Source organism: Pezoporus flaviventris, unplaced genomic scaffold (assembly GCF_033815535.1).
Source record: "Pezoporus flaviventris isolate CSIRO_AGI_PZ_B2104156 unplaced genomic scaffold, CSIRO_AGI_Pfla_v1 ptg000023l, whole genome shotgun sequence".
Taxonomy (NCBI): Eukaryota; Metazoa; Chordata; class Aves; order Psittaciformes; family Psittacidae; genus Pezoporus; species Pezoporus flaviventris.
Window position 1 is genome coordinate 12,439,087 of NW_026892571.1, and position 15,433 is coordinate 12,454,519.

Here is a 15,433-nt window from a genome sequence, read left to right on the forward strand (position 1 = left end):
ACACAGGTGGTGCTGTGCAGGGTCCATCCGCCAGTGGTGATCAGTGACTCACAGACACCAGATTTTGGGGGGAAGCAACGGGGTTATCCAAAACTTTTCTCATGCTGAGTAGCCCCAGGATGCAGCCTGGCCTCCAGCTGTGGACCAGCCTGTGGCTGGACTCAGCTGCACATGTGCATGGGAGGTTGCATGGCTGCTTCCCAGTGCATTCAGTTGTCTTTTCCCAAAACCCAGACCCCAGATAAGACAAAAGCGGTTCATCGAACTACCATGTGAGCCCTTTGAAGAATTCACTGAGCACCTCCACGTCCCAGCCAACACAAGCTTTCCAAGCTTTTTCTGTCCTATAGGGAGCACAGTTTACACACGAAGTAAGACTGCCAGATCACACACTGACTGGCCAGCTGCGTCCTCTGTCCCTCAGCTCAGCAGCTTGCTGAAAGGGCAGTGCAACCATCACCTGCACAGACCTCGGCAAACCAGCCAGGTGGCTGAAAGCATGGCGCTCCTCCAGAGACTGCAAACCTGCCTCAGATACGTGCAAAGAGATAGAAGCAATATCTGGCTCACCCTTCCCTTGTCCACGAAACATAGTCCATGCACCATCCACATCCTTTGCCCCTCAGCAGGAAGCAGGTAGGGTCACTGTGGCAGGGCTGCCTAGTGAGGGTGTGCAGCATCCTCAGCTCCCAACAGCTCCCATGGGAGTAGAGCCAGCCCCAGGCACTGCTCACCCATCCACAACCTTGCTGGGACTGAGGGCCAGCATCACTCGTCTCACCCATGCTTCAGCGCTGTGCCCATGCACGTCCACAGGAATCCCAATCCTCATCCTTTGGCCAAGATAATTTCTTGACCCTTAGGATTTTGGGACCTGTAATGATTCCTGTGGTTTGTGCAATGGTACAGGTACAGGTTGCTAATTCATGGTCTGCAATAAACTCCAGCCTCACCCAGATAGGTCACTGACCTTGAAGAATTTGTCTATTTTGCTAAGGTTGATTCTCTTCTTGGCATCCAACTTGTAAATGTTGCTGACATTCCCATCCATGAGATACAGGCCAAACCCCATCACCTGCAGAAGACAGGAAGGTTTCATTAGCTTGAAGTCAGTAGCACAAGTTAAAGACAGTTCTCCATCACTTAACATGAGGAAAGACCATTTCAGGCTCCTGTACCACCTGAGACTGTATAGAACATGCACATATCTGCAAGGATGTACATGGTAGATGGAGGACACATGATGGATTGCTTCTGTTTTCTGTGTAAAAACACACAACATTAACTTTGGCAATTTGTTCCTTCTCTCTCCCCATAACAACAGCCCAAAAGCAAACCTTTACTCCTGGAGAGGAACTGAAAACTTAAAATCTTGGATTGATTTTTTTCACCTTTAATTCAGTACAAATCGTTACAGATATTCAAACTATCCACATTATCTTTTAAAGAACCTTAGCTGACTCATGCCATAGTAATAAAGTTCTTATGGTAACAGTGACTGCAATCACTGTAGTAACTGGCTGACAGTAAGGACAAATATACAAAACATGTACTTAGTCCCAGGCAGGCAGAGCAACCTTGGGAAAGACTGGGGGAACAGACAGAGATGGAGATAGAGAAGAGCATAGGAAAGGGAAAGAGGAGGAATACTTCTATGTGGGAATATGGAAGAAGGCCAGAAAGGACAGTAAAGAAATGATGGGAGAAGGTCCAAATTAGAGCAGGAACAGAGGCAGCTCATGGCACTGCCCAACAGAGGTGTCATATCAGGCACTGGGGTGAGACATCTCCAACCCATGGCCACATCCAGTCTGTTCAGCCACAAAGAAGTGAATATGGGAGGACTGAGGTATGGCAGCAGAAGATACAGAGTGACAGAGATCAGAAGGGAAACAGGAAGAGGACAAAGGCAGATTTGGTGCTGAATGCAGATGCTCTTTCTATGTCATAACTAACTCGTGTGTCCAGAGGATACAGGCTCTGCAGAGAAGGGATGTGTGTAAACCCAAAGGAGCAAAAAGTAAAAAGAAAAATAAGAGAAACATAGCCCTGGAGGGAATTTCATTTTACTAAAATAAAAGTGAAACTACACAAGCACCCAGCCTCATAAGAACGGCCAAACCTCACCTTTAAGAGCATGTGTTTCTCACTGGGAGTGAGATACATCTTGTTTTCATAGTAATCCACACAGATGTTGACAATATCAGCTAGCAGTTCCTCATAGCCAGGGATGACCTCTAGTTGCTGGTGCAGACACTGAAACATCAACAGGGGCCACATTATCCACATGGACAGAGGAACAGCAGAAACCAGGGGAGAAACGTATTTGAAGGATTAAGAGTGGAATGGTAAAAGGTTTCTTCAAACCTCACCTGTGTGTTTTAATTCAGTTACCAGCAGAAGATTAACCTCACAGTACCATCTATATAGAACAACCTGCTTTCTGCAGGACAGTTTCCCCCTTCAGACTGATCACGACAGCCAAACAGCAGACAGTAAGATGTAAAGGAAGATGCCTCAGAGCAGACTTTCTGTCTCTTTCCTGTCTTTGAGCAGTACCTAATTAGCAGAAGCTATAGAGCCAGTGGAGTGTGGAGGGCCAAGGGGGCTGATCTGCAATTCCCATGCAGTTGCAGATGCGGACTGGATGGATTTCCTGAGGAAAATGGGAAAAAGTTCTGGCAGAAACTTCCCCTTCCTCTTCTTACATCTTTTAGATCATCTTTGTCTTGTCATAGAGACCTTCAAAACCACTCAGGATGAACCATGAGAAGGAGATACTGCTAGAGTTACACAGCCTGACCAGAAGACCATCAGAGTCAGTGGCAATGACTCAACAGCTATGGCCAAATTCTGGCCTCTAGTGCTGTCAGCCATGGCACAATCACTGCCTCTCTCTGCTCACAGAAAGGTTAAGTGGTTCAGAGAAAAGGGACCTGCCTGTGTGATGCGGTTGTGGTTTGCCAGGAACATGGAGAGGTTCTGGGACTCCTGGATGGACTGGGGGTCTGCCATCTTTCGCAGGAACTGGGCAGCTCTGCAAGGGAGAAATCCAAGGTCACCGAGGATCACTCACCCAGTGTGAGACTCACCATCCATCTTCCCTGTTTGACCTGCAGCTGCAACGCAGCAGCCTCAGACTCCCCTACAGTACAGCTCTGCTTTCCTTTCTTTACCAAGAGGGAACTGAAACACTGCAGGGCTCAGAGATTTGCCTAAACTCACAAAGGGAGCCTACAACAGCACAGAAACCCAACCTCCAGCCGTGTGCACCTGCCATCATTGCGGGCATACCAGGCACACTGCTGTGCTCACTCCTGTTTCTCACCTCTTGTAGGCAGAATGGTCATTTTTAACGCTGCACTTCATATTCTTCAGCTCATCCAGGACAGCAAACATGTTAATGAACTTGCCCAGTGTGAGGAGATAGGCCTCGGAGACAAAGTCCTTCCTCCGCTCAGCATGGCACAGGCGCTTCACCTCGCTGCAGAACCGCTCGATAGCCTTGCGCTGGAAGGAAGCAGGACAGGGTCATCACAGCTTTGACATCCTATGGTCATCTCATCACCATTGGGACCCCCTTCACCCACCCACCACCTCCTTCCTTTAACAAAAGCATTTTTCTGCTGGGGCTGGAGGCTCCACCATGAACCAAAGCTGCGTAACAAATCACTGTAGACAAACACCCGCAGTGCTGGAGGGGAGAAGGTGGCTGGAACCCTCTATCTGTGCCTGCCTTGAGTATGGCGTGTTCTGCAAAATCAGGCTCCAGGTTTTTAGCATGGGCATAAAGACCTTACAGGATATATAACCTAAAACCGGTGGTGAAACCCAGCTGCAGCCAGCTATAAACACAGCAGGTAATGGGGAAAGGTCCCCAGAGCCCACAGCAGCTCAGTGCTTGCCACGTGGGCACTGCTCTGTTGGGATCTAAGCAGTATTTTGTTAGGTGCCTCAAGTGTAGCAACTGCTAAATTTAAGCTCTGGTGCTCTTTGGCTGCCCCCCGAGTTCAGGCGGCTGTAAGCACATCCCTGCTCCTGCTGGCACAGCAGGAGCGTGTCCAGCTGTATGGCTGCATCCCACCACCCCAGGCACCAGCTGCATCACCAGCCCTTGGCTCTTCCTGTCTTTGCTTCAGAGGGAGGAGTAGAAGAGCGAGCTGTGCTGGCACTGATGGAGAAACAGCTCTTCACATCCAACAGACAGCACACAGGAAAAACAGGAGCCTGAGCCGCCCTTTAGCTCCACATAGTGGGGACTCTGGGCCTCCATGAACTGCAGGGGATGAGGTGTGCTCATTCCCAACTCGTATACAGGATTCTGGGGATGAGTAAGGGACACACATTTTCCTTCAGAGAGGTCTCAGGTATCTGTTGGTGGCTGCAAGGAAGAGACTTAGGGGCTTGGGGACTCTCCAGGCTGGCCTGGCAGGCAAGTGCCTATCTATTTGACCACTTACTTGAAAATACATGAACTTCATCAGCTTGGTGACTTCTGGCTCCAGGACTTCCACTGTCTTCTCATAAATCTCCACTCGGTTTGGCTGTTCGTTGCACTTCACCTGCATTGCAAAGACAAATCATTCTTGTCAGCACTGGTTTCTAACACAGCCATAGACTGCAGCAACCACCATCTTCTTGTTTCAGAGTGAATCCTGTCCCCATCTGAGGACAATGGAGGAGCTCAGAGGGAGCTTTTTCCTGGGGCAAGTTGTCATCCGTCTCATTTCCAACAGTCAGGTGACAGCAGAAGGGGCTATTTCTCAGGTGTGAAATTCTCTTTATGCATTATAAACAGCCTCAATCCTGACTCCGAGAAATAAGTCTTTTAAATGCATTTGTCTGGGGTAGAACACATGCAATATGGAGTCTGGACATGTTACACAATGTGGGGATGTTATATTATAATATTATCTGAGACACTGCATTGTAAAGACCCATGGACACACGAGGCACCACGCTATGGCTCTGCTATAGCCTTGCTGGGATAACTTGCTTCTGCTGCTGACCAACAACTTGGGCGTGTATGTGGCTACCAGCAATGAAGTGAGTCACGTTCACTGGCATCCTAGGAAGCTAAATTGAAGTTCCCCAGTTGTCATCCATCTCATTTCCAAGCAGTTACTTGGAGTCACTGCCAAACTTTCAGGGAAAACCCCAACTGCCCAGGGCAATGCATGCTGCTGTCCTCCTCTGGTTTTGTTTTCAGCTGTTGCTGACACAAGGCTGTGAAGGGTTTGACAGCTCTGATGCAAATTTAGTATCCCAGCAGCTGATGAGGGAACAACTCAGCCAGCTTTACACGTGGGAAGATGTAAAAGTAGCTTTGCCCTCCCTGTAGTGAGGCATGTAATGTCCCTACTCTGGTGTTTCAGACCGCAGTCAGGCAATATTGATGGCCATGAGGATGCAGCTCACAGCAGGGAGGTGTACGTTTAGGTGTAGGCTCTGCTCTTCACCTCAAAAACCAGTCTCTGATGTGGTACAGAGAGGTACATGACCAAGCAGCCAAGCTTTGGGGCTGGGGACAGGACCCCTGCCTGCAGCCATGTCCCCCATGGCAAAGTGCAGGGGTCACTGCAAGATCAAAACTGATGACTCTGTAAATGAACCCTATACCATGGTATTGTCTGCTCCTCCGTCACATGTGGCATTGTCTGCAGCCCCAGTGGGGAGAATGGGCCAGGGAGCAGGGACCCCGCAAGCTGTGCATAGACAGGCACAAACATAGTGGTGACCAGGATGGGAGGACACTAAAACAGGTTAACTGTGGCACTCTTGCCATCAGCTCAGCCACAACACACCTTCTGTTATTACAGCCAGAGAGGCAGCAACAGCACAACATCAAATATAAATGGGAGAGAAGCAAACATCCAATCAGCAGCAGAAATCTCCCCATAGTGGGGTCTCATGGGACCATCAGCAGACTATAACCCGAGGGGAGCTGAGGTTTGACCTTTCCCGGGGAATCACAAACACAGCCATTGCCAGCCATGTGGAAATATTTGTTCGTGGCTCCATGGAAGCGCTACAAACCCTTTTATCTGCAGGGTTAATGGAAGTGCACTGCACCCACCCAAGTGCACCATCAGTTGGTGTTATTGCAGCGATCCAGCACGTGTTCACACTGCGGAAGACAAGCTCCGAGCTGGAGTCTGAATCACCATGTGGGCAACCTTACTCATGTCTGTAGGTGTTTGCAGGATGAAGCCACCAAAATTCAGGCTGGAGAGAGAAGGACTAGAAAACAGTTGAAGCAGAACTAGCAGCAGAGATGGAGAATGATCAAAACTGGGGGAGATCAGGATCCTCTGGTGTATCAGCAGCAAAAAAAGGCATTTGGGGAAATGCTTCTGGTGTGTCAAGGTGCTTCTTCATATGTCTTCACATAACACCCACAATCTGGGACTCGCATGGGAGCAGAGAGAGCATCCCGGCAGTTTGGGATGCTGAAACCTGCCCCAGCTGCCTAATCTGCTCTGTGCAAGTCAGGGAGAGCCTGAGTCTGCCACGTATCAAGAGGTTCTGCTGTTTTCATCCCAGGCTGCCTGGGCTCCCTTCTCCACACAACACAAGAGTCCCACTCGGCACTGGGGCTATTTTTAACCGAAGCTGAAGTTCCTGATACCACACAATGGTAATCAGGAGAATGTGATATAAACCAGATCTGATGAGTTTATACTCAACTTCCAAAACCTAACTGCCTTTTTCTGAAGTAAACTCCATCGCCCAACACCAGGAGAGAGAAAAATATTCAAGCAGTGCATTGGGAAGGAAATAACCACACTGCTGTAGTTAAAGCAAAGCCTACCCATTCTCCAGACAGAGAAGTGGATAAAGACCCAAGTGACAAAATACAGCATTATCCTCAGCTCTGGATCAGAGCTCTGCTCAGCCTAGTCCTGTTGGCAGCTGTAGGACAAACAAGCTGGTACTGTGGGGATGAAATAACTTCAGATGTGGTTGCTCTGGGGAGCAGGGGAGGGGTTCATGAAACTAGGAAATGCATATAAAGGCAGCTGGGTTGTGGTGAGTGTGACTGAGCTGAGAGGTGCTGTTAGGGGGTCAGGGACAGAGCCTCATCTATACATGATATTGCTCTTCAACATCATACATCTACACAGAGTTGCTCTGCAACTCTGAGGTTGCAAAGCAGATATCCTTTGCTAGGACAGCAGCACAGATCTGCTCCTTAAATGGTTACCAGCTCCTGAGGCTGGTGGTTGAGACTCTGGTGGGGAGAAGACCATTTGAAGAGTCAGGGGTCTCTCATTGCAGCACCTCTGTTTTCTTCAGTCTTCTCTGCTCTTTTGTTCTCTGTCTCCAGCCCAAACTAACCCACACTAAGAACAAAAACAGTGAGGTGTTCTGAGAACATTCCTGCCTGGGAAATGGCTTGAGTACCTGGGGGATGGCTCGTGAGCAGCTCCTCCATGTGTAAAGCATCACGGCGTACTCATGGCCTTCTTCCAGCATTTCATTCTGAAAGACAAAGAGAGGTGTTGCTGGGGCAGGGCACACACCAAAGGCTCAGCATCAGTGGGGCAGCCCTCAGGACTCACCATGCTGGAGTGCACCGTCGCCTGCTCGATGTACCTGGCAATGCCGGTCACAAAGGCATTTCTGTCTTCAAAGTTTGTGTCAAAGTTAGCCTGTGGGTGGAAGAGACAGGCAGGTTAACGTACAGCTGGTGGTTTGCTCACCTGATATAGTCCAACATGGGATGTGTTGGCAAAAAGAATCAATAGGGCTTCTGGGGCATGGGAGCAGCTTATGGGCAATTTGAGGTGCTGCGCCTCTATGTCTGAAGTAGATTCATACATGCAGCCTGAGAAGCTTCTGAATCACACATGTTCATTAAAGGAAATCCTGCAGATTCTATGTGTGAAAGTGTGGCAACCAAAACTGACAAACCCTTGTAAAATTAAGCCAGACTCAGCTGGGGATCAGCTACAGGGAACTGCAGCCACACCAGAGAGCAAATCCACAGCAATTGTTCTAAGGATTTTAGGTGGGTAACTCATTAATTTCCATTTGTGTCCTGGCTGCTAGGGAAACACCACATCCTGTCAGCAGGAATGGTAAAGAATAAACACACAGAAAGGGCAGGGAGTGGGAAGTCTGGAAAACATAAATATGAACGTCAGCACTCATCCAGGTGCTGTTATCAGTGCTAGCACTGCTCTGGCAAGCAGATGCTTTGGGACAAACAGCTGATTTGGAAGCTGAACTACTACTTGGGTCAGGCCAGGGGACTAAGTGCAGAGAAAGGCAGGGTATGAACAAGCACCTCCTCATCTCCTCTGTGCACCAAGTGCCCATTCACATGCTCTGTGCTCAGGCAGCTTCCTCTGTGAGGGCTGGCTGGTGCTGTCTACTGGAGGGCAGAGTCCCAAGCACTCAGAGCTGCTCCTTGCAATGGCATTAGCATTGCAGTGACCACACTCACCTCGATAACTGATTTCCTGAGTGGGAAAACCAGGAGCACAGACCCACGGCCACAGGGCTACTCTTCTTAGTGCCTCCGGGACATCACATATGACCAATGTGACAACAACAAAAGCTGAGGCTGCCTATGTATTTCTGGTTAGCAAGGGAGAGGGCTACACACAAACCCAGTGTGATGAGGAAACAGGCTTGGCCAACACCGTGATATCCAGTTTAAAGGAGGTTTTTAGCCCCAGCTGTGTGCACACATGGCCCTGAAAGGAGGCTGTGCCATAAGGCCTGATCCTGAGCCCCTCAAAAGACATAAGCCAGCATAGACTAAATATTTATTGAGAGAAGAGATAAGCAAAAAATATCAAGATCTTCCAGGAAGAGATGAAATTTGAACTGCCCAGAACTGCCTCTGGGTCTGATAGCCCATAGAGATACTAATGCTACTGAATGAGCCCGCATTTGACCTGCTGAAAGAGATACTGTAATTTCAGACCCCTGTGTGCACAGCACTGCAATCACTGTGCGGGTGTATTTATACACTGCCATGGGCAAGTCCACGAATTCCGGAGTAGCAGGATGGAGAAAGTAGCCCCATATTATATTTAACCCTGGGTGTGTGCTATAGGGAGGGTGTGGTAGACAAGCAGCCAAGGCATCCTGCTGTGGATCTGAAAGCAGGAGGTTGAGCCTTGCACTGGGCTCATGCCAAGCTTTGCTTGGTCAGTGCAGCTGCAGCTAAATCTGTGGCTGTTCAAGGCAGAGAAGTGATTCCAGTGACTGCCCTCCCTTGCATGCCACTGGCTCCCCAGACCAGCAGCTCCAGCTGTGTAACGGCAAAGGCCAGCCAAAGGCAGGCAGAACGTTGATTCTGACCTTAGATGCGTGCACTGCCATAAAAAGGAAGCACAGAACTATGTGCAAAATAAAACATCGCTGAGAACTTTCTGCTGTTATCACAAATCTTACCTCCTGCTTCCTACCCATTCAAGCACTCTGGCCGTCATTTTTAACTTCCCTATGTCTTGCTCAGCCTTAACGATGCCTTTCACCAGTCCCAAGTGCTTTCCTTTTAAAGGCTTTGGGAACAGCTTTGTGGCTAGATCTGTTCTGAATGTTTCCTTAAACACACTGAACCCAGGATGTTTTCGGCTGGTTCTCACAGCACCACGTGCCCCTGTGCTTTGTGTGAGCTAAAGAACAACGCTCCCTGCCCTGCCACATCCGGAGGTGAAGGTACCTGGTACATGATGGAGGACGGAGGCGGTTCGATGCATGGCTGCTGGTCCGGCAGAGGCAGCTCCTCCAGCAAGTCCACGTTGGACAAGGCATCCTCTAGCGTGACGTGAGTGGTCATGGTTCTGGATGTTCAGTCTCCACACTAAATGCAAAGGAAAATAGGTGATACAGACAGCAGCCAGAAGACCGAGTGGAAAAGTGCCAAAGGACAAAACCAGAACCACGACTGGTTGGCACTGCAAGGAGACATGATCCCAGTTTATCTTGTTTTCCTTTTCTTGTGTATTTAACCTACATCTCTATGCCATCTCTCCTTCCGAGATTCAACAGCAGAGTAGAAATGCAGAATAAGAGGAACACAACTACCCACCCATGCCCTTCTCTGCTAACTCTATGCAAAACTGTTTGAGACAGAGAACTGCTGGGTGCTGCCGTGCAGCTTTAGCAGCCCCAAGTGAAAGCATATGCTCCAGAATGCAAAGTGGTGTCAAAAATACCTCTTGAAGCAGCACAATTAGAGAAGTCTGACTGATGCTGACACTCACATGCTCTCCTTCTCACACACATGAATGGCACTGGAAACTGTAAACAACAACCTGCATTCTCAAAGGTGAACTGGAAAGGATGGAGTGCTGCACAGGCTGGCTGTGGCACTGCAAGCAGCAGAAAAAGAAGTTGTTGTTGTTAAAGAGCATTTCCTTGCTTTTAGTTCACAGGCAGTGTCCCCTGCCCGGTCCTGGGCTGCCAACAGGGCCATTTGCACACGAAATAAAAAGCAAGGGGAAATGTTTCTGACATCTCACTGGCACTTACCCCAGGCAGGCTACCTAATGGGAACCAAACCTCTATGTCCTTATTGCCTCTGCCATTCACCTTCACTGGAAGTGCACAAGCATGGAGGGACGGCTGCTGTCACACAGGCCGAGCGCTTGTATAACCACAGTCACAGGGCTTCCCCAGTTAATACCTAATCCATGTGCAATAGCTGTGGCTGACCTAGAGCTTAGGTCTCCTAGAAAAACACCCCCTGCATTTACATGTTTGCAGAGGGAAAATGCTTTAATATTGTCATGTCACTCAATTAATAGAACACCCTTTTTTTCCCCCACTCAGCCTGTCTAGTTTCAAATGCAAGCCATCAGTTTTATCACTATAATCTGCAAGACAGTGGAGCTCTCTGTTATCAAAGTCCCCATCAAGATACTCACACATTTCATAAAGCACCCTGCAACCTGCACTTCAGCTCAGACAAGCAGACTGAGCTCTTTGCCTGTCTCGTTACAGAACACATTTTCCAATCCTTTAATCATCTCTTTGGCTTTTCTCTAAGCTTGATCCCATTTTCAAGCTTTTTTTGCTGAAGTGCAGACACCGTAGCAGGACACAAGGCTCCAGTGGCGTCTCCACAAGGACCAGATACAACAGCAATATAACCTCCCTCCTTGCATACAATCACACCAGTTCCTTTGGTCACAACAGCATCTCTGTAGGTGCTCATATTCAGCCCATTATCTGTTACAAATCCCTTAGGTCCTCTTTCTTCTTTTAGTTGAGTCATTGTTTCCAAGAATATAAGTTTGCTTTTCATTCCTAGCACTGGGAGCATGAAAGGACAATGACTTCAGGACATCCATAGATAGACACACATTCAGCCAGAAAGGACCACGGCCAAGGGGGATGCACACTCTGTGTATTCCCAGGGCAGCTTCATGTTGGGTGATGAGAGGGATGAGTATGCTGCTGTGCCTCTTGTCATCATTTCTGCCTGCATGCATGGGCTGCAAGAATATGTATGAGCCTGGTAAAACCCATTCCACCTCCACAAATGCCTCCCCAAGGTATCAGGCAGCTGAGAAACAGGTTTGGTTTTACCTGCAGCTGAAGCACCATGAAATAAGTGCCTGGAAAAAATAAATCTCAAGCAGCCTTTTCCCTACACACCCAAATTTTGTTTCTTTCCTCACCCCTCTTTGTTAAAATGGTTTCCTGTTACAAATTGTAGCAACCGTCAAAACTAGACATTACATCCTGGCACCCCGTAGGCAGAAGCAGCTTCCTCCCTGCCTGCAAGCACCATGTGCTGCTCTGCACCAGGCTGGCGGCTCAACTGGCCCAGCTCCATGGACCTCCTCTGCTGCCCACTGCTCTCCACCACCATCCTCCAGTGCCTTAAGACTCACCTCTGGGTTCCCAAAACAACACCCCTGGTACTCACAATGTGTCATTACATACTTCAGGCTTGGGAAGACAAAACCCTTCCATTTTACAGCTTTGAGGCTGTAGCTGGTTACTTGGGATCATTTCTTATTTTTCTGTATATCAAATTCTAAGGCCACTTGTACAAGGTGTTTGCTGTAATCAAAGATGCTTCTCCAATAACCCAGTAACCCTGTGAGACCCAAATTCGGTGTCAGGGTCCTGCTGTGCTGCGCAGTGCACTAACCTGCAAGACTAACCCAGTCCCTGCCCTAAAGATCTCGCACTTAGAGGAAGGGAGGCAGCATGTAGAAATACATGAACAGGAAAGGAAGTGTCAAACTATAGCAAATGATGGGTGCAATCTTCCGGCAGCCCTCCCTGAGCTTTGCCATGGCTGAGCAAAGTGCAGGAATCTGGACATGTATGGAAAAATTACACAGACTTTGAGGGTTTAATAGAGGAGTCTTGACGGGGACTCCCGATTTCCATTCTGCACCCTCTTAAGTCCAACAGTTAAACCAACAGAGGCTACAGGGAGGAATGTGGACTGCCAGGACCTTCCCTACTCATGCATATAGCGTAGTGCAATGGACAGCAACCTCACAGCTGGCGCATGTGGTGGAGGGGATACTGGTCCAAGGCCAACAGACCTTGATCATCACCCCAGACCATTCACAGAGGAGCAGCCTTGAGAGGTTCCCAAGGTACCAAGGCTCCTCCCCTGCTCCTTGGGGTGGCAGTAGGGGTTGTGGGAGCCCTACTTTTGGTTGGGGTCCGCTGCCAGTCATGAGCATCTAGGAGTTTGATGGGGTGTGCACTGGTACAAAGGCTCTGAAGGCATCAGAAGTTGCTTGGCATGGTTCATGGGGTGCTTCATGGTATCTCCCCACCACAGGGACTGCCTGAGAGAGCTGAAAGGGGAAGTCCTGCTGCCTCACCTTCCTGCAGAAAGGTTTCTAACACAAACATACTGGGGCTGCCCCAGCAAATACAGCTTCATCCTTTCGGTCCAGCAATGAGGAGGGCAGTGACCAAGCAGCTCCAGCCCAGGGAAGATGGGGATCCCTGGGGACACTCATCAGAAAGTCCTCATTAAGCCTTAACCACCATCCACCACCTGGGCCTCAGGGCAGAGGTGGCTGTGCTGGGAAGAGGAGAGTTAGCCCATCTGAAAAGTCTTTTCCAACCTCATTGATTGTATGATTCTATGGTGGTGGTTTGCCAGCAGCACTTCAGTGCACGTGGTCATGAGGCCAGGGGCTGCACCACCCATGAGCAGCCTGCTCAGGAACGGGGCTTTTCTGCTGCTACGGCATGTGAACACAGAAAGCACATCCTGCCTGAGCAGCCTCAAACACAGCCACACGGGCTACTCTGAGCTGTCTCATGAAACTACTGTTCTCTCCATATCCTGCCACTGGTCAGAGGGGCCAAAGCCTCTCTGGTTCTACATGTTTTGGCAAAACTGAACAGGAATCTGGCAGAAGGCAACCCCACTCCAAGGGAACCCTGGAAAAAGATGCACCACCAGGCTGATTCTGCTAATAAGAGTTAGTGCTCAAGTGCAGTGCTGCCCACACTTTCTGCCCAGCTGTTGCAGAAACTTCCTCTCTCCATCCCATGTTTCCATCCCTTCTGGTCATCTCTTAGACCTTCTAAAGCCAAATGGTCACACGGAGGCACTGGGGCTTCTAGACACTACAAGGAACTGGCCATGTGGAGTCCACGCACAGAGCATGGCCCCACCACCCCAAGACTGAAATTAAGAGCTCCCGACACAGTGACTCTGTTGTGGCAGCAGCCTGGAGGGCAGATTTAACAGATGGTGTAGGAATGCTTTAGAAAGACGGAGGGTGAACATCCCAGATGTCTGAACTCGCAGGGCAGGTCCTACCTTCCCCATCAAAATGCTTGCCCAGAAGTATCGGTGCAACATCATCCTCTCTACAGCGAGAGGAACAAAGATGATGTTATTGTTAGAGCAGCTCAGGGGAACAAAGAAAGACTTTTAAAAGCAGGGTAATGATGAATACGTTGCATGCATGTGTGCTCCGCTTCGAAGCTGAGAGCTCTGGGGAAGTGGTCCAGGCTCTTTCGGATTTCAGCTTGCCTGCTCTTACAGCAGACATCCACACTGGAGCTGCAGCAGCTGCCAAAAGCAGGAAAGGAGGCAAGGAAAAATGGGAATTGCCCAGGAGATTGGCAGTAAGACACGGTCCTAGCCCTGCAAGTCTGGGGTGAGACAAGCAGCAAAATGACTTTTGCTGTGGAGATGGCAGTGTAGAGAAGTAGGACAAACTTCTGCTGGTCACCTCCTGAGGATCTTGGATTGTTCTCCAGTCCCTGGGTAACCTGGGAATGTCACTTAATTTTTTTTTGCCCTGTCATAATGTTTCTCCTTCTTACTCCAAACTAGCATGTAACTAGTGGTCAGGAAGCATCCTGGCCCAATGAGTACCCCAGCAGGCTGATGCCTTGGGTGCATAAAAGCAGAATGTTTCTGGTACCTACTGCCTCACGACAAGAGAATAACTGCTCCTGGCCACTAACAGGTTTTAAGTCAAGAAGAACAACTTCAGGGTGCAAAAGTTTAGTTTGACCCTTGCCTAAAATGCATGGGATTAAAGTCCCTTGTGTTTTAGGATGCGTTTGTCCTGGGTTCATCAACCCCTTCTCTCCCACTGTAAGAATTACTTATAATTTCAACCACCACCACAGTCAGGAGGGGTTCTCTGCAGGAGCAAATAAACACAGCCAAAGATGAGGGAGGCTGGCAGAGCTGGGCTCCTGCCCTACACAGACACAGATGTTAATAACCATGAAATTACCCTTCCCATTAAAAAAGGAAGGCAAACTGCACGACTCCTGGAGCCAGTCTTCTGTATCTCCACTCTACATCTTCTGTCATTCCATTAGGGCCCAGTTCCAAGCATTTATGCCGCCTGTCTCTCAGCAATACAATTATTTTGGAATTTATTCTTTTTAGAATAACTTCATCATTTTATTTTTTTTGTTTTGTTTTGTTTTGTTTTTCTGGTGCCAAAGAAAGAAGGTCAGGAAGGAGGCACATACACAGATGTGGAAATTTCCCAATACAGCTGGGAAATTTAGAGCAAGTTTACAAGCAAGCCCACTGCTGCCAGTTACAGCGCTTCTTGGGAAATCAAATCATACAGGACAGCATTGTAAATTATTTATCTTCCAGAACCAGTCTTCCTATTTTTCATGCAAAGATGATGACTGTTTGTTAATAAAATTACCATCGTGAAATGAGCATTGCTCAAGAGACCCTGGTCAGAAAATGGAAGATTTTTCCATATTCCTCAGGCTTCATTAATAACAACTGTACAGAGAAAAGGAGAAACGAATTGTCCTTTGCAGGGAATTACCCTAGAATTATACGGCTGTGACAGACACCAAAACACCGGGCTAACCACCCCCCAGTGACTAACCCCAGACAACTGTCATCATGCAAAACACGAGGGTGCGCTTCCCTTCGGTGTCAGCGCAGGGCAGGAGGGATCCGGGAGGGTTTAGCGACTCGGCCGAATTCTTG

The 15,433-nt window shown here is 48.8% G+C and overlaps 1 protein-coding gene across 4 annotated transcripts in view; it reads right to left on the reverse strand.

Annotated features, from left to right (window-relative positions):
• CYFIP2 (cytoplasmic FMR1 interacting protein 2) overlaps nt 1-15,433 on the reverse strand; it is a 54,495-nt gene that overhangs the window by 37,828 nt on the left and 1,234 nt on the right. For 3 of the 4 annotated variants that reach the window (XM_061456811.1, XM_061456810.1, XM_061456808.1), the window contains exons 2-9: nt 9,680-9,820; nt 7,563-7,652; nt 7,405-7,482; nt 4,461-4,562; nt 3,329-3,510; nt 2,941-3,037; nt 2,128-2,256; nt 971-1,075 (exon numbers count right to left, since the gene is read on the reverse strand). In XM_061456811.1, coding sequence (XP_061312795.1) covers nt 971-1,075; nt 2,128-2,256; nt 2,941-3,037; nt 3,329-3,510; nt 4,461-4,562; nt 7,405-7,482; nt 7,563-7,652; nt 9,680-9,796 — 900 coding nt within the window. In that variant the 5' untranslated portion in view covers nt 9,797-9,820. Of the gene's footprint in view, nt 1-970; nt 1,076-2,127; nt 2,257-2,940; nt 3,038-3,328; nt 3,511-4,460; nt 4,563-7,404; nt 7,483-7,562; nt 7,653-9,679; nt 9,821-10,491; nt 10,599-15,433 lie in introns of those variants that run through there. The other variant, XM_061456809.1, reaches the window with a different exon arrangement.